The sequence below is a fragment of the Tauraco erythrolophus genome, chromosome 14 (assembly GCF_009769465.1).
Source record: "Tauraco erythrolophus isolate bTauEry1 chromosome 14, bTauEry1.pri, whole genome shotgun sequence".
Lineage (NCBI taxonomy): Eukaryota > Metazoa > Chordata > Aves > Musophagiformes > Musophagidae > Tauraco > Tauraco erythrolophus.
Window position 1 is genome coordinate 15048869 of NC_141478.1, and position 19735 is coordinate 15068603.

The 19735-nt window shown below is 36.1% G+C and overlaps 1 protein-coding gene across 5 annotated transcripts in view; it reads right to left on the bottom strand.

Annotated features, from left to right (window-relative positions):
- The window catches only part of NEDD4 (NEDD4 E3 ubiquitin protein ligase), a 59538-nt gene that overhangs the window by 15979 nt on the left and 23824 nt on the right, over window positions 1-19735 (bottom strand). For all 5 annotated transcript variants that reach the window (XM_086620605.1, XM_086620606.1, XM_009990121.2 and 2 more), the window contains 7 exons: window positions 7572-7622; window positions 6171-6232; window positions 4076-4178; window positions 3017-3186; window positions 2302-2419; window positions 2006-2173; window positions 144-209 (listed from right to left, as the gene is read on the bottom strand). In XM_086620605.1, the coding sequence (XP_086476731.1) occupies window positions 144-209; window positions 2006-2173; window positions 2302-2419; window positions 3017-3186; window positions 4076-4178; window positions 6171-6217 (672 nt within the window). In that variant the 5' untranslated portion in view covers window positions 6218-6232; window positions 7572-7622. The remainder of the gene's footprint in view (window positions 1-143; window positions 210-2005; window positions 2174-2301; window positions 2420-3016; window positions 3187-4075; window positions 4179-6170; window positions 6233-7571; window positions 7623-19735) is intronic.

Here is a 19735-nt window from a genome sequence, read left to right on the forward strand (position 1 = left end):
TTTGTCAGGACAGATGCCAGAAGGCCGCCAAATCTCATTTAAAATGTCAGCACATGATACATAGTTAAAAAAAACCTTTTACATTAAGAAAATCCTTCAACTTCTCTGCTACACAAGCCTGTTTTTTTTGGAAAATGACATACCACTGGATGTGCAGGCTGCTCTTCAACTCTGTATGTTTGCAGACTACCTCTTCTGCTGGAATGGTTCTTGAAGTAGTGAAGAGGAATGACATATTAGCTATTATTGCAGCTTTAAGGATGGCAGCAAACAGTCAACAATGGTTACAACACTTTACAGTTTTCATCTTGAACAATGCAACTTATTTCTTTTGAAATGTCCATTTAACATACTATTTTGGAAACTACTGTTTTAACACTGCTAGAAACATTATGTTCATAGTGTCCATTATAATCTTACAACAGAATAATACGGAGGCTTGTAAAAGTTCTGAAAACTCTATCATAGACGTTTTGGCACTTAAAACATTAGAGTTACATTACAATTGAATTTACCGTACAGAACTTACTGCGTTATCTTGTAAGTGGATTAAAGCCTGTGATATATTAGAACTAACACAACTTTTCAGAGAGTAGATTAAGTTAATAATGACAAGATATGAGAGTCTGAGACATCCAGTTTGAAAACAGTAATTAAATCCCAGGACTTTACATAAACATCTACCTTTCTGCCTAGAGCCACATTTAGACCTCATCTGCTACAATCAAGCAACTATATTTCATCTTGCTCCAAAATTTCCAGATTATTTGAAGGATTTTTCCCTATCTACATACTGTTTTAGAATACTTCAAAGAAAAAGCATGATTAAGTTTTTAAATTTACTTTTTTGAGGGTGATGGCAGTGAAGGGAGGCAAGATTGTCATTCTAGCTGGCTCTTGCAAATAATTTGAATATCTCCCTCTTCCTTTGCTTAGGCCACCTGAGCAAGCTGAAGTAAGTTTTCTTGCTATCCAAAGGATTCTGAATAGCAGAGATCAACTAAAGTCTTTTCAGTCTCACTCTGCTGTTTCCAGCAACACTGGTGATGCCTTTGTACAAACTTAGAAAAATACAGTCAATTCCAAATCTACATTTGGAATAGCATTCTTAGCATCACAAAAGCTAATGATTTTATTTAAATACCAAAGTCTGACAGACTAGATGGTCTGGGTCACCTTTACAGGCTTTCCTCAATGGACAGTGGATTTCTCAAGTCACATATTAGGTTACAAGGCTGTTTGTGGAGCTTGGGTTTCACAAGACAGCTGAGCTTATCTAATTGCTTGCTATCATCAAAAAGACACGTCTCACTCCTGACTCTGTACTCCTCCTGCTTCCCCTTTGCCAGCGTAGTATTTGTCAGACAACTTAGGGTGCTGCTGCAGCTTGTTAAAACAGTAAAAAACAGAGTTGGGGGAAAAAGAGAATAGTTTTCTGCTGGGTTAGTAAGCAGAACAGACTCACTGAGAGGTCGGACAAGTTTCATAACTGGCACAAGGGCTGTGGAACTATATGAGCGAGGTCCCTTTTTCACTGCTATGGTATCACCAGGTTTACTCAGCCCAATTGTAAAACCTTATCTCAATATTAACAATGAAAAATGAGTTATCTTAAAACTTGTCCTACTGGAAAAAGTAACCAATATAGCACAACTCCCTTAGAAATAATCTTTCAGGATATAGACAGCTTCCTTCACCTGTAGTTTTCAGCAGTACTCAGTATGATACTAGACTAAGAGGTAGATTTATATACTGAAAAAATAGTTAATGCAAGTCTGGTTTAACCTCAGGCAGGAATAAAAGCAAAGCAGGGAAGAATAAAACACTTGCTTAGATGGGGTTCTATAGCAAAAACATTATTCTTAAATTATCTACGTTTGAGATGAAATCAAAAATGTAACTGTTAATATGAAGTATTTATGAATCTAATTCTATCAGTAGTAACATTTTGTGCAAAATATTATAGATATTTCTGTATGTTAGAATAATGAGAAAAATAATTTACAGTGTAGGCTGCTGGCTGGCCAGTAGCTGAACTTCCAGAGGTAGTAAGTCTAGTATTCAATTCTTCTGCAAGATGAGTCTGTATATCACAGTTACTCTGAGAGAGGGGTATTTGAAGGTTCTGATTGCTATACATTGTTGCCTCATCTTCAGTTATAATATCCCAGCTCTTTAAAAAGAAAATAAGGAAAAAACATTTTTAAAAAGTAGTTCCAAGTTATAAATAGTTAAGACAAGCTTTTTAACTAGATTTGGAAGTTACTTGAATTTCAGAAACATTTAAGAGATTGTTTTTACCTCGGGGGAATCTCTGTTGTCTAGATTTTCTGTGTCCTCTGATATCTGTCGCCGATGAGTGAACACATGCTGAGCCTCCAACTGCACACTACCAACATCTGCCACAGCTACATTGTCCCTACGGGGGAGCAGGGGACAAGTCAGCATACAGTAGCCACATTTTGTCTTTCAACAGTAAGCTAGGCTAACGGCAAAAACACACATTATAGTCATTCTGGCAGAAGAAAAAGAAACTGTCACGAGCTATAAAATTAATGTAAACTGTTTAAAAAGCATAAGCATTCATGTCAAATGAAGCGTAAGTTAAACTAAAGAACCAGATAGCATTCCAGGTATTGTTTTTGTACTTCACACTCTAAGGGGGGAAAAAAAACAAAATCTGAAAAAAAACAAGGTAAATAATTTCATGCAGTCTCTGCTGGGAAGGAGGAACCAGGCTTAGAGCTGAAAAATAATTTTCTTTTCATTACTATAGTTACTATCTCTTAAAATTGCAACCAGTTTCTATTTGAATGCATAGTTCCAGAGAACAGGAAGAGTACTGTGCAGTTAAATTGACCACTAGCCAGTGACCACTACATGTGGGCTTGATGGTTAAGCTATGGAAAGCTCTCCACTAATTCTCAAGCTGTTCGCTATCTAGTTCTCTTGCTTTCAATGTAACCAGAGTGAACTAGTTAATATAAGACTCGAATTGTCAGGCCAAAGGACATACTGAGCAGTTGGTCTTTTCCACTGTGTTCTTCTGAATTCATGGTTAACATAGTAGGTCCTGCCAAGGATGTCTTGCCTTTCTTCCCAGCCTGAAGGCAACGGAGGAGATTCCTGCTGCTGCTGTTGTGGCTGGCTAGCAGCATCTGGTTGGTCCAGTATAATCCAGCCAGGCTAAGAGATATAATATCAATTACCTTTAATTAATATTACCAAAATTGAAAAAATATCTCAGTTTATTAAACCTTCCCCTTTATTAAGGTGCAGTTCCACTACAACTTAAGCCAGTAAGATTGGCTCTGGGTGTTACTGTGTGTATTTCTCAAGAAACGATAGGACAAGTGATACATGCAGAAATCTTATTTTTAACTCAAGCTCCTTAAATGAATTAGCATGAAAAGTTGTTCAGGAAAATAAATAGCATTCATAGAATAGATTTTAAAAAAATAATTCATTTCATACATATGTTGCAAATGCACTAGTCAGATGAGCATACCATTTTGTAACAGAAAGTTTAATTACAGCAAAGGTGGTAATGCTGGTAAGAGTTGTTTAAGGTCTTGAGAAGAAATGCATTGATCTATATTGGACATACTTAAAAAAGATTACAAATGTGAAGTAGTTAAGATCAAAATATCCCTATAAATTGGAGAGAGTTGAAATTCTAAAACCAGCAAGATGCCAGTGTCTGGCTGGCTCGGGTCAAACAACATTAAACAGCAGTAAAAATACTGGGCAAAGATAATACCATTAATTCCAAAACAAGAGAAGTTACACACACATATGGCAAGTCAGTACCAGAACAAAACCAAACCATAATGTATGTTTTCTTTTTTAGATAGACTGACAAAGTCACTCCTTTGGTTAGAAAAACTGCTCCAGAATTTTTGTGCAGACTTGAAACTTTTATATAAGATATAAGCAATCACTTTTAACTGGTTTGTTTCTAAAACACGATTTATAGCTTACTGACTCCTAGCATTCACTTTTACTGTAACTACCCTTAACAGCTGAAGACCAACCATTTGCTAGGCTTTTCAGCAATAAATGCATCTTTTCCCACCTCCAATTCTTCGGCCTGTTCTGTGGATTCTTCTTCAGACCCATTGCTTTTAGGTAAGTAAGTCATTTTTAATCTAAGGTGGCCTTTAACTCTTGATTTATGGCTGCAGAAGAGAAAATAAAATGTTCTTATTGTGCACTCATGAAATTGTGACTTGGAAACAAAATAGCTGAACAAGCACAGCTAAAGGATTATTCTCAAGTTTCTCAACACAAACTTGGCTTTTTATAGTTTAAACTAATGAAGTTCTATAATGGTATTGAGTTTTCAGACTTTGGAATACACCTTGATATTATGTACCACAACAAGAAACCTTTCCTTCCAACTCACTCTTCTGAAACTTCCCTAGTATCCAATGCATAACAATAAAGAACAAAAAAATGAGAATAATGACAACTTAATTCATATAATTATAATCATTTGACTGTGTGCAATCTATCGAGCATTATTTAAACCTACAGGACTACTTTTCCTAAAACTTTAAGTTACAGCAAGCTTAAATACTGCAGCATCTGCCCCTCTATATTCAGCTTAATGCATCATTAGAAGTCTGAAAACAGGATTTCCTCATATTGATCTTATTTAATAATTTCACTTGGTAAAGAAATCTGCCAAATTATCTCATTTGTTTGACTATTGGTATAAAAAAAAGAAAATAAGAGTCCTGAAAATATCACCAGTGAGTCAACTGGATACCTGCACATTATCTTATTAAAATAAAGGGGGGGGGGGGGGGGCCTGGGCCACAATCCTCCCCCCCCAATCACTGGGGTCAAATGCCTTGCTTTTTTCTTTTTTTTTCATGTAGAAGTGAATTAGATTTTCTGATATCCAGAAAAATATTTCTTGTTGGATTATAAATACATTCATTCAGACTGTATTTGGGTTTCAGAAAAGCCTACATCCCTTTGAAAGAGGAAGTAACCTACTGTCTTACTTTCCAACGCAATAGTTAAAGTAATTAATTTCAGAGTATTAACATGTTAATAATTCTTACTCAGCATGAGGTATTGGGAAGGTAGTAACCTTAGTATTCATATTCCTGTCTAAGTAAATGCAAATATAGATTTTTTATAAATATTTAAGAACGTGCATTATTAACAGTAAAGCATCTAATAAGATTTCAAGGCAGAAAAGTGCCTGAACCTGTGGCAGTATTTCTTAGTACAAAGCATTGTCAAATTCATGTGGTAGCCACTGCAGGAAATCAGGTCCTTGACTAACAAAAACAATTGAAGTTAATTTACATAGAGACAATAAATATTATTCTTCATTCATTTACAGGATAGAAAATGTTAAATACAGAAAAATAGGAGATCAAAGTGAAACTTGACAGTCACTAACTCTGTTAAAATCATTGATCTGCTTAAAATCAAGAAGTGTAAAAGACTTTAAAAATACTTTTTCTGCTACCAGTGTCGATGAGAAAGATCTATAAATTCTACATGTTCTGATGTTATTTCTGAATTGGAACCTATTATCTGAAAAACATTGACCTGTATGTTATGTATTCTGTTTCTAATAAAAGCTACTAAAAACCACTCAGATTTAGGTTAAGAATCCACATTTCAAAAACAAACATGAAACGCATAACACTAATATCAGTGACAAAGTGTTACCTATCACTGAAAAATTCCTTGTTTTCCAACACAGGCCTTCCTAAATGTTACACAGCTTTTCAGTTTAAGTTTTGTTATGTTTATAATTAAGGGCACATGAAACTGCTTACATGCAACAGGCAAACAAAAGGGACAGGAAGGCAGGAAACAATTTCAAGTTGAAAAGAGATAAATGTGTTATGGCATAACACTGGTCACTGACTTCACTGTTCAGTAAAACAGTAAATTGTTCAGATGAAGTTATAATGTGAATTATATCACGGCCTGGAGAAAAGTGGTTTATTCTTACCAAATAATCTATAAGTATTTAAACAAATACTGACTTTTTAGTAGAACCACAAATATCTTACTCCATTGATGCTCAGATTTCTTTGATGAAAACATAAAAATTTAGAAAATATTTACATAAGTACAAGTAATTATGTAACAGTATTGTTTAGATATAAAAGTTAGAATTTTATGTGGTATTTACTAACCTTCTTGGATGAAGAACAAAATCCTTAAACGTATATGGTCTCTCCATACTTGGATTTTCTGTCTGGAATAAGACAAGTTTTTTCAAGAACAATCTGTATCAAACACTTGAAGTTAAAAAAATTATCAGAAATTTACAATCAGATTCTTTCAGGGCCACATAAGATTTTAAAATCTAAATTACAGGTTTGAGTACAGTAATAACAATACCAGCTTTAATCTTCGTAATAAGGCTAATTCTCCAGTTCAGGGAAAAAAGATTACCTTTAAGTGTATACATATATTACAGTTTCTAAAACACAGAATAAAACCTGTTTAGCCTGAAATTAAGAAACAGATTCTCAGTTTTCACATTTAAAAGATCTACCATAACTCTTTTTCCTCCCTCAGTATTTTTCAAATATTTTTACACAGAACACATACAAAAGCCATTTCTAGCTTCAGGACTTAGGATAAAAAAATCATCACAGAAGAATCCGTTCTGAGAACATCTCTGTTCTGATTCACAAAAGTGAAGTTGCTCAACAGAAAGAAGCACAGAGGCAAATAAACATCCCAGGTACAGGTAGAGAAATACACATGAGGGATCATTAAAGAAAACATTGATATCTGTTTTTCTGGTTAACATAAATATTTATAATCCAGCTGAAGTTCTGCAATTCTTACAAAAACATTTGTTTTTTACAATACTACATGTTTAGGAACATTTGTAAATCTCTTTTATAAGTCTTTTTTTTTTCCTTTTTCAGCTGTTTGTAAATTCTAAGGAGTTACTCTAGACTCTCACTAATCAATAAATTTTAACCATTGCAAGAATTACTGTATAATATGAGGAAAACCTTGCAATTGCTATATTTGTAGGTCTTTTAATTGAGAACTGTGCATGATGTAATCCTCACAGGTTGAACTAATTCCATAATAGTATTTTCAAAAAAAATCTAATGTTTGTCAACATTTGATTGGAAAGAAACAAAAAAAATCCAGAATCTAAAAGGTTAAACATTATTAAGTTAGCGATTTTAGGATTTTTTGGGGACAGTCAAGCTTTGTTATGGAAAAGTCCTAAGATTAAGCTGTCTAAATTTTACTGAATGTGATAACTATTACACTGAATCTCAGAAAGAAAAATGCTCTCTTGTATATCAGACATTGCACTGTACTCTCATAGCAGCAGAAACCAATATCTAAACGCAAGGTAATCTACATTTTTTGGTAAATACCAGTACTAAAAAAACCCTAACAAATCCACAAAAGAAAACCAAACAAAAACCCCACAGAGCAGGAGAATTTAATCACTTACATTATCAGTACAGTTAACTTCCTTAAATGACTAATACAGTTGCATATAGAATAATTTTTCCCTTTCGCAGTCTTAAAACAAAAAACAAACAAAAAATACAAACCGGTAACTGATAAAGAGGAATATCCACTTGCCCAAGAAAATCATCTCGAGTCTATGGAAAATAAAAACAAACAAACACAGGAAGTTTAAAGTTGCAAAGTGGTTTACAAACATTGTTCCAAAGCCCTGATAGCATCGTAGTGCCTTCTAAGAATCTGAAGGCACTCTTAGATTATAGACAATAAAACTCGTTCTGTACAGAACGTTCTGATTGACCCAACAGTCAGAGTCTTGGACAGTTCTGCCTTCCTCAAAATAAATGAAGTTTGAGGGAGCTGGGGGTGGAGATTTAGATTGGTTTTTAAATCATATAGACTAATGCTAATCAAGTAGGAGAGAATTGTTCAGCATCAGGAGTGAGATTGTCAGCATCTCCAGTAGAAACATCATCCTAAACAGCAAAGAATAAAGACACTTTTTTCCTTAGCTGTTTCAGTAAAATAATTGTCTTGGTATATGCTTAAGCAACTAAACATTTATGACACGTTAACAGAGAACTAAAGACCTTCCTCCTAGGAGCACCTGACAATTTCTATAAGCCTAGGCAGCTGTTTAAAACAGGCATATATAAACTTTTTTTTTTCCTTTTCAAAATAACACAGTTACCGTCAAAAATAAGACAAAGCAAAAATAAGTTTCATCTGTGGTAAGTGCTTTGGAAGTCTGAGCAATTTAGCAGTCTCAAGCCTGGAAGCCAGAGCTTTGAGTTTGGCAACTCCCCCACCCCCTGTCTGGCATTCCTGTTGAGATCTGAAAATGTGCTAAAAATTCATTATATCTATGCAAAAATGCCATTTGCCTACACACATTGAGGAGTTTAGTTTTGACAACTAAAAACTGAAAGATTCGGCCCTGACTTGGATGTCTGGACCATCTGACTACGACCAGACTAAGAATACAGCAACTTTGCAGCCTGATTCCCTCCAGCCTACCCTGCAACACTGGGGGAGGGACTGACAATAAACACATGGTATCATTGTACAGCTGACTTTTGATCACTGATTTTTGCCTGCCAAAGAAGTTCAGATTTTAGTCATTTAAGTAGGCAATTTCAGTATTCGCCAACAAACACTTCCAACAGTCTAAGTACTTTACTTGACCTCTTACTAGATTACTGGAGCATATGCTGACTTGTTTCAAGTTCATTTGTGATTTGAGAGCCTCTGCAAACCTCCACAAAAGCAGGAAAATCTATTATACGGGTCATTTAACAAGAAGACATATCACTGCCCGTGAGCTAAAATCAAGAGGGCATAAAATTTTTAAAAGGTACATATAAACCAATGGCATTTTTAAGAAATCTATGCTACAACAAGACTACACTTTTTTGCAAAGAAAGAGTACGGAATTGTGAAGGTCCTCAGTAGCCTGTGCGGCCTCTGGATTTCTAGTCTTCCTGATTTTTCCAGCTAACAAAAGATCTGGTGCCTATTCTTTCCTAAATCTGTTGGAAGCTTTTATTCGAACTCATCACCTAAGGATTTTGACAGCCTTCTTCCGTAAAACTTTCCACTATGAGGTTCTGCATCTCATTGACTTCTCTTCCCTTCAACTCTGGGCAGAGCCCTGTGTTTCGCCTTTCTTCTAGCATGACTATATTTTTTTCAATGCCAACGTTTTCCAGTATTGAAACTCCAGTCCAATTGTACTCATTTTTTTGTCCCATTGACAGCATTCTCCAAACAGCTCTGACACTAGAAGCTACAGGTATTTCTTGAAGCTGTTCTTTCTCCCTGAATAACTCTGGTACCTTCTTTCTTTAGCTCTGTTGTCCTGAGTTTGTCCATTTCATCTTTAAATCGTACACACGTATGGAGAACCAGTGCCTCACATTTGTAAAAGCTCTAATTTTTACACCTCCAAAAAGCACAACTAGATTGCAGATCTTATCATAGATGACAACTTCCTAGAAATCTAGAGACACATAACTGTAAATTGAATTTGTAGCGTGTATGTCTTACATTCAGATTTCAAAGGGCGGAGGAGTGGAAATAAAACCAAAAAACCCACCTTTTTAGTTCACAAACTCATTTGAGATAGAAAGCCACAACAGGTTTTCATACCTGAAGAATCTGAAGCTTCCCTGAACTACTGAAGGAAAATTTTCTGTATCATTATAGACCACAAGCTTCTGGAAAAATAGAGCTATCATTTTTGCCTATGAGGTTCTTTTTAAAATGGCATGGCACATACCTTAGACATGTTAAAAGGCTTAGTGTTTGTAAAGTTCTTGGCAATCCTCAAGTGGAACATGCCTTTCAAAGAAATTACTGGAATGTGGGACAAAAGTCTGCTGTATTTTAGAAAACCTCAGAACATTGTGTTTGTTACCAGCATTATTTTAGTACAGGCTCCTGTTATTCACTTTATTATTCTGCTGTGTCTCTCCCGCTATTTTTAGCGGAGCTAGCCTTGATAACCAACCCTTAACAGTACTTTTGCCTCCAGCCAGAGAGTAAAATCCTCCAGCAGAGATTTTTGTTGACCTCCAAACAACTAATACATAGATCAGATAGCAGGAACGCTCTTTAGCGATGTGCCTCACTACGACAAGCTGACTGACTGCCTTCAGAGAAGTGCCAAAGAAGCTTTGAAAGAGACATCGCACACATTAACAATTAAATGTCAACGGACTTGAAACTGTTTGGATCTCTGTTTCACAAGACCAGGCATCCCAGTTTTTTTTCAAGACAGACAAGTGGGTCAATTCTTGTCAACTTCTAATCTCTTAACAGCCAGAGAACTCAAACTTTCTGCTTGCCAAACCATAAGTGCATAAACCTCAATTAATGATACAGTACATTAACAAAGAGGCCTTTTATTTTACTGATTCATTGGTTTAGTCTATAGAAAGTTATTAAAAACGTGAGGACAGACAGCTACTGTATACAATGCATGTAAAAACTCTAGTGCTATGCCAACGTGAGGGCTCAAAGTGGAAAAGTACTGAAAGAAAGTAATCCAGTTGAAAACTCATTTTCATCTATTTTATCAATATTTACTTAATAAGCCTTAACAGTTAAGACTTTGTTTTGTTTTTTTTCTGCAATTCCCATCAGAAACTGGATAGAGTAGATTTTAAAAAAGCATGTTTATCTGAGTCACACACTTAAGAAGAGTACTGAGAACATTACCTGTAATTTATCTGGTTTGAAGGCAGTTAACTGAATTTAATGCCTGCCTTTATTGCTGGATTCACCACAGCGCCTTTTGAAACAGCTCTTATATAAGACCAGGGTGTTGAAATAACAGGTATTTTTTCTGAAAACTTTTGTGACTGATTTTTGTTGGTGTTAGTGCATGAATTAGAACCTAAGTATATTCCTTGTCTTTTTCTGATTATACAGACATCTAGTTGTGCGTAAGTTGGTCTTTGCACACAAATCTACAGCTGTATGGCAAAACGAGAAAGCACACAGCTTTTATTGGAAGGAATATAAAGTATCAATTCAAATTGAAAAAACAAGCAGTGATCCGGACTATCGCTGCTTAAGAAAGCAAGAGCTCAATAGATCCCTTATAAAACCAACATTCTTCTTGCTTAAACACCCAAACATCAACATTAGTTACAAGCTTGATGAGAATGAAAAAAAACTTTCCCGAGCTACACTAGCAACTGCGAGTATTTTTCTTTTCATGCTGCACTGAGTATATTATTTGGCTCTCTTGAACTCTAAATCAAGAAAAGTGAGCTTTTTTTCGTCCATAAAATACTGCCAGCATATGCTATTCATCATGGAAAAAATAACAGTTTAAAAAAAAAAAAAAAGTTAAGATGTTACCAAATTCAGGGATTCTAAAAGTAGTGTTTTCTCTGTCTTGCAAAGCGATAAATAACTTTATCGCATGGAATACATTCAAGTCCCAGTCTACTGTATTTTTAAGAGAGGGAGAGATGGGGATTTTTTTTCTTTTTAATGACACGTAGGCATTTATTTTTAGTTGGCATCTATGCTCAATATCTACGATACTAAGATGTAAGAATCTATCAGCATTTTCGACGTAGAGAAAATACGTACTGTTAGATCAATAGTTATTGCACAACATATGTCTCTGCAGGACCTTCAGCCCTGCTGGCTGCTTCAACAGCAAGGCGTCAGCATAACATGCCTCAGCAGTTTTACCATCTGTTTAACAGACAGCATTTAGAAATGACACTGAAGTTATTTTCACTAATTCTCCCTCACTTTCAAAGACGTTTTCAGAGCACTGCTTCTCTAAAAAGACCAGAGCAAAAATACCATCTGTTTCTCCAATTATAAGTGGCACTTTTCATATGGAACCAGAATCTTATAGATAGCTTCCTTAAAATTTCATATTTAGTCTACAGTAATTTTATAACAACATTCATATATTACTCCACTCAATGTTGGGTAATTAGAGAACTTGTGCTTAAAAGTTCATTAACAAAACAATTTAAGGTAACTTCTTTTTTTTTTTCATTCAAGAGTTCATTTTCACGTAGGTCACAGGAAGACAAGAAGTCATCTAAAGCAACCAAAGCATACTTAAGCACAACATAAACAGAGAACAAGTCAAAAGTTAGTAATGCTTATATTTTATTCATCGGGAACTTGAGTTCCTTTGGTTTTATGGACAAACGTGTCAAATAAGCTATCATATAAAAAGCAGAAATATTACATTTTATGAAAAGTCAAGGGCAAATCCAGATTTGGCCTCCTACATTAAAGCAGCCAACACTCAAAAAAAAAAAATCAGAAAACAGTATTGAATATTTAATTAGATACTATTTCGACAAGCTGTTCCTGACATCGAGTCAGTTAACTTCATAGTAGTATAGAAAAAAAATTTTTACATATGTTTGAGGAAGATTTTGTGCCAAATCTTAAGACTTCAAATAAAGTTTGAAAAACAAATTCTTGTAGTAACAATTCCAGGTGCACTTTTACCTTCATCAGTTAACACAGTAAAGCTTAAAACACTCAAAAATGTAAAACCCTATCAACTGTTAAACTGCTTGTGTAATTTGCTCCCTGAAATGAGCAACAGATAAACCAGATATGACAAATGTTAACCACACTGGCTAATTAAAACACCCAGTCAAAGGACTCAATACACTGTTGACTTTTTGTTATTCAGAGCAAAAAACCAGAATTTTAAAAACGAAACAAAAATTTGCCTCCAAAAGGCAGACAGGCAATTAGAGCATCTCTGCATCATGGTCTCACTCCTGGGAGGTTCGTTAGGTCCAGTGCAGTGCCACACAGATGCACAAAATCAAGTTGAGCCTGGAAGCTGCTTTTTCTAGCCTTAAATATAATCCTGAACAGTCAGCCCAGGCTGTACAAGTAACTGACCCCTTCTAAGAAATTTCTGTGAACATGGACCTACAACAGGGCTGGATACAGGCTGAATGGCCTCAGCCTACTCCAAAGTTAGTCCAACAGTTTCCAAAAGCATTCTTAAGCCTACTGTTGATCCAAATTCAACACCAGCACTAACTCAGGAACTCCCTGCGCCTTTGCGCTCAGCTAGCAGCCACTGCCAGCCACGCTGCCGTTTGCCACGTTCTGTTCTGCACTCCGCGTTAGTCCTCAGCCACCGCTGATCTGAGCAGGAGCCCCAAGCCCTACCTATTGATCTCTCCCAGCTTCAAGCCTAAACCTACTTCTGCCAGTCCTAAATGTAGACGGATGACATGGCTACAGCAGAAATTGCTGCAAAATTACAGTTTGTCTTAAGCTGTGCTATGCTCAAGTTATAAATCCTATCTGTCCAAAACCAGTCGGCGTGAACTGACCTTGGAGGCCTCAGTCTCTATATGACACAAGGCGACTACGACACCCACCCACAATTACTTTTATAACAAAAGCAGTATTACAATTTATTTCAGATAAACTCAACAATATTTCTTACTAAAGTTACATCACACTTCCCACATTAGACACGGGTTTTATTGGCCTATAATTTGCCAGATGTTAATCACTTTGGATTTATTCTTTATAAACTAAATATTTGTTCAAATCCAACTTACTAGAAACAACAATTACTACAACTGGTTAAGGTAGAAACTCTATTAAAAAATAGGTGATGTTCATAGCAAATTCTAGAAATATTTTTCTTCAAATAGCCCTTGTGCTTTCATGTTACTGAACAAGGCTTTCTCCCGTATGCTTGGAAAAGGACAGATTGCCAGAGAAATTATCTAGGTCTTAAAAGAATCCAGTTCTATGTTTCTTCCCACATTCCTCTTACTGACTAGCTAGAGTGTCCCATTTGCATTTTAATATGCCTTAACATCAATGACTTCAATTCAAGTTTGTATGCAGTTTCAGCCAGGAACTTGCTGATGTCCTTCTTAAATTCTGTTTGCTTATGTTCCAGTTGATACAGCTGAAAGCGGCCCAAAGTCTCGAACAATAACTGCATCTATCTGTAGACTTTTCAGTTTACCATAAACTGCCACGATGGAAAACAAGCTACGTACTCTCTTGAAACAGACATGATTATAGATCCATAAACTAACACTGAAATGAGTTAGAAACATTTTGCTGGCTCCATTCCCAAATCAGCATGTTCTGTTCGTCACAGGGAGCGAGGAAGAAAGTTCACTTGAAACAGAGACACTTAACAGAAATGCAGGGCAGTCCCCTTCAGACAAGGGTGAAAGTCAGTCGTAAGCAAATGACTCGCCTGAAAAGGCCAGTCAGTTTTGCTTGCTTGCTCAATCTGTGAAATTCATCCACTTCTGCAAGATGAGAAAACATGTGTTGGAACACAGAAGAACACTCTTAGCCCAGGGTGAAGGGAGAACTTGAAAGAGCATTGCTACCATTTGATCCTAGGTGGCTGCAAGGCCCCAGCAGGCACCAAAGAGCCTCGTACTTGGATTAAAACTCTGCATAGCCTTGTATCCTTTCCCTAGTAATGGCCAAGAGCAGATGCTTAAGAAATAATAAAACCAGCAGTTGAGAACAGTACCTCCTCTGATATATCCCCCAGCTTCTAATGATTAAGTGGACATGGACTTTTTGATCCTGACTTTAAAATACATATTGATAATGTAATACCCTTTGATGGACTTTTCTTCAACTTACCTAACCTCTTCTGGAAATCCATTTCTACTTTTTGTATGCACAACATCTAGCAACAGTGAGCTCAGCTTTATTTTGTAAGAGTGGATCCTCTGTTTAAATTCACTTTCCCTGAACTACAGTTTTATAATTTATACCACTTGTTTGTTTTTTTTTTCCAAAGCTGAAAAGCCCTTGGTCTACTTAGCATCTCCTCATATAAAACTTACCCCAATCTTGTGACCCTTCTTGGTATTTTTCTAGTTCTGTTATACATAGTTCCTGAAAAAACGATGACCAGAAATATGCATGCCATGCAAATATGTGGATTTGTACAATTCCATAATGTTTTTTTTTAATTTTGTTAGTTTATTACTTTCCCGATAAATCCTAACCCTCTATTTGCCTTTCAACTGTCAACAAGATTTGAGCTGACATTTTCAGCGAGTCACTCACCACAACATAAACTATTTCCTGACCAGTATGGGAGACTATTACTGCACATGCATCATTAGCTGTTTTTCCTTTGTATGCAGTACTTGGCATTTATCAACACTGATTTTCAAATTGTCCATTCTACTGTCTAGGCACTCACTACCGTGAGATTTTCTGCAACTTCAGGGGTGACAATTTAGTTCTCACTTTTGTTTCTTATCTTTTAATTAGTTGTCATCAATGAGGAAACATTTTTCTGCACTTATGTCTTGAGGGTAGCTTTTCAGAACTACTGCTAAGGGTTCTTGTCAAATATTTTGAAAAGCTCAGTGTCCTGCGCTACCAGTTCACCCATCTTTGCATGTCATTTCTTAATCTGATTTGTAAGACAAAACTTCCTTTTATGAAAGCAGTGCTCAGTCTCCCTCCTTGTAAACACAAAACCTATCATATGTCTACTAATTCTACTCTATGTACTCTTTCTTCCAGACTGACCCATTGCAATAGCCTGTAGTTCCCCTTTTGATAATTTTAAAATACCAGCATAATACTTAGCATCTTCCTTTAGTAAGGGAATCTAATAGACTAAAAGATTATTATTTATAGTTAGTATTTCAACAACTTGATAGCTGAGCTTTTTGATAACTCTTGGGAGAATACTTGCAGGTATTACTAGTTTTGTTAAGGCTTCTGTCTTATGCTATAATGCTTACAAAGACTATGATTTCTACATCACCATAACATTTTCCAATAAATGTTTTTGTTTACCCCAAAGTGTTGATCCAGTTTCTCACAGAAAGCAAAAAGGATGTACCATTCCAATTAAAAAAAAAATACAGCAAGGATCATAGTCTCATATCTGAAAGCCTGCAAGTTATTTGCCTAGTCAGGAGTAAAGGGAAGAATGTCTTTCTCTTGCCTTGGGAACAAGTCCTACTTTAACACATTCTTAAATGTATACTAAGCCTTAAGAGACAGAATAACTATAGCTTGTGACTATATTAAAGATGTCACACCATCAATGCTTCCCACTGTCTCATGGTAGTTTAAGAAGACATGAATCAACCTGAAGGCTAGATAATTATTTATATAAGCTGTTTCAGAAGCTCTGCTCTGCATCGTTTTGCAGTGTTAGTTTCCCCTTTTGTTGGCATGAGAAACCTACCCAAACTCAGTTCAGCTGCAGACTATAAACAGAATGAGCTCAATTGTAATCTGTGCAGAGCACAATCAAATAAAAATCCTCCTTAACGTGTATGTGTAGTGTTTGCTGGTGACTACAAAGTGCTAGAGCTTTTGACATACACAGTTATTCAAGTATTCTGCTACAGCCCAGACACTCTTTCTTAGAGCACAATCATATTCTGAAAGTTACGTATGGTTCATTGTTGCCAAACACAATTTGCTAAAACTGACAAAGAAAAACTTGAGGTGTGGAGCTGATATGGAATAATATTAATTGATTGCTTCCTTTGCTAATGCTTCCACAGAGCAACCACACACAGCTAGTCTTGGCAGTAAGGTTTATCACATCCTTCGTGTGTAATCTTTGTTCCCCCTGAAGATGATGGCTAATCAAAAGCTAAAGGCACATGAAGAAAGGTGGAGAAGAAGCTCTAATAAAACTCTGCATTTAAGCAAGATGGCAAAAGGAAGAAATCAGTACAAATTATCAAAGCACTACAGGTCATTGTTATATGTTTTACTGGGACAAAGTTAATTTTTCTTTTTAGCAGCTAGAATAGCTCTGTGTTTTGGATTTATTCTGGGATTTGTTATGAGAAAAATGTTGATAGCGCTCTGATGTTTATAGATGGTACTGAGACCTTAAGGACCGTTCAGCTTTGTGTTTTTGCCAGCGTGCAGGAGCACAACAGGCTGGGGGGGAGCATGGCTGGGACAAAGGGCCCGCAACTCCCCTGATGATTTGAACTTAGATTTAGGATTGAGGGCCAATTGGCCAGCAAAGTATTCCATATCATGCAACACCATGCCCAGTATATAGATAAGGGCTGACCAGGAAGGTGGCATGTCTCTTCTGAGGACTCTATCACACTCTTAGAGTTCTCTCCCTCTCTCACTTCAAACTTCTAAAATTTGTCTGAGAGACAACATAAATGGTACCGTGGGATTTAAGTCTAATGTAGTCTTCACCATGATTCCTTCACCACCTTTATTTCAACCCCAATTCTCCTTGACTGAACTGATATACCATGACACAGCAATGTGCCACAGACAGTCCTGCGACATCATCATTCAAGATATGCAATACTGAACAATATGAAAATTATTAGGTGATGAAGTAATCGTAGCACAATAGCTTAAAGAGATGTCAGTTTGTGCTTTGCCTTGTATTGCCTCTATAACCTTTTGCTTCACCTACCCCTTTCCACCTCACTTCCTTGCACAGATCTGGGTCACCAATAGCTGTGCAGCCCCTTTGCTCAATATGCAAAGATGGAGATGGCTGGAGATAAGCCACAGTTGTCTTCCCCTTCTCTTGGCACTTCTCCCTGGTTGGACCATTTGCTAAGACAGAAGCTCTGTACTTAGGATGCAAGAGAGAAGACAACCTCAGACTATTCAGTGCTAACTTGTGGTGCAGCATTTATCAAGGAGATCGAGATCGTGCAGGCATAGATTCTGGTCTCAGCATGTTCAGATCAGCTGGGAAATAAGTTAGCAAAGAGAAACATCCTCACACACAGCCCCCTCAAATTACTGTTTGTTCACAATCTAAATTAAGTACTGAAAGACTCAAATAGCATCTCCTTTTACAAATACAAGAGGTAGTGTTTCAGAATCAGGTGAAAAAAGCTTGAGAGTTCCAACTAAAGGTTTTCTTCACATGAACCTGATAGTAGAAAAATGTTTGGTTATCTTACATCACCTCTGAAGTTTTTTGCTTCAAAACATATATTTCATTCACTAGAGACAAAACTTGAGTAAAATTACTTGTAAACAAAAGGAAAATAACACAATAATTCCCTTAATTGTATAAAAAACTATTTTAAAGGTGTAAAGGTATAAAATTCAGTTGCTGAAACAGATTTGGAAGTACATTTATGACATTCACATTATCTAATCAGCAGTGATACTGATGAAGAAGGAATGGCTAATGTCGAGGGATGTCAGCATAATATACTTGTCGAAGAGATTAACATAGCTTGGGTTTTTTTTTTAAATAAAGTTTGTTCATGGTCTACAAGAAGTAGAATAGTAGTCACTGCTTCTGCCTTTCTCTGTACCTCTTAAAGTTTACATATGTAAAATTACATGCAAATTGTTCCCTTACTCCTACCCTCCCAATTCACACCTGCGATGACAAAGTGCTTTAGTTGCAGATTTATTTCTGCCCTAAGCAAGAGATAAATGCACTGAAAAACATTAAAAACAAAGTCAAGGACAGCCTTCAATGCTGCAACCATGGACTACCTCTTCCTCCTTCTTCGCATAAATGAAACTCCAGTATCTACTACAGAACCTATTCAATGTGTTTCCAGTGAAGATCAGCAGTGGTATGTGGGCCATCACCATTCCACATTTTTCAACTTAATTAAAAATAATCCAAGACCCGTTGTCACAGAAACAGTGTTTCGATTTAAAAAAAAAAAAAAGTCAGCCTTTAACAAGCTGTTGATTATAGAAAGCAGGAAATCTGATATGAGGTGGCTGAAGGCTAGTAGCTTGGCACGTAAGAAGAGAATGCACAGACCTTTCGCTGCTTCGGACTCTAGTCTCTGACCAAAGCACTGATTTGATTTCATGACTGCTCTGTACAGATAGCTGGCGTTACTAAATGCTACTCCAGTATCAACCTGTTAAATTTGAACCTAGACTCAGCATATCAATATACTAGGCCAGACTAACTGGAGCCAAGAGAAATATTTTGGGAGTTGTTTATTTTTAAATGAGTCACAATATGCCATGATAATTAACTGGACTACATAATTAAATGATTGCCATAGAATCTATTATATTTGTCGCAAAGACTGTAATAGTAAATACAATAGTAATTATTTATTTTATTCCAGTGAATTGCTGAACCGCTGTAAAGTCAACTATGGTTTTTGCTTGGTGGGGGAAGCTTTTAAATATTTTGATAACTTTTTTTATAGGATGTTCTATAAAAACTGATTTTACATAAAGACTGCAAGGGCCATTTCAGGACTGGAAGGCTCCTGTGCCTGCTGTTGCATAAAGGAATCTGAAACAAGTGTACTGCTATAAAACCTTTAGCGCCCAGTTTTCTGACGTCAGAGATCTTTTAATTTATATGTAGACATAGCACAAATCTAAATATTTGCAAATACATGAAAAGTACAAGATAACTACAACAATTTGGGATTCAGACTCTTTTTCTCTATTATTTATTATTTTTAAATTTGTCTCTCTCATCTCCTAGTCAGAAGATGAAATCTTAAGAATTTGGGAAGTTTAAAACACATTAACACAGTAAAAATGCTCAACTACCACAGAAGCATGCTATCAAGTGCTTTAAAATGTTAAGTCTCTCTAGATTTTATGTCAATCCACTGTAAACACTGCTTCTGAGAACTGAAACAAACTATTGTCAATCCAGTGTTCTACAAGGTTTTCTGGAAATGTTTGCTAATAATCTAATCTTGAACTTGGATTCTATCTAGATTAATTTATTAAAATTCACTCAGTTTTAAAATATAAAATCTTACATATC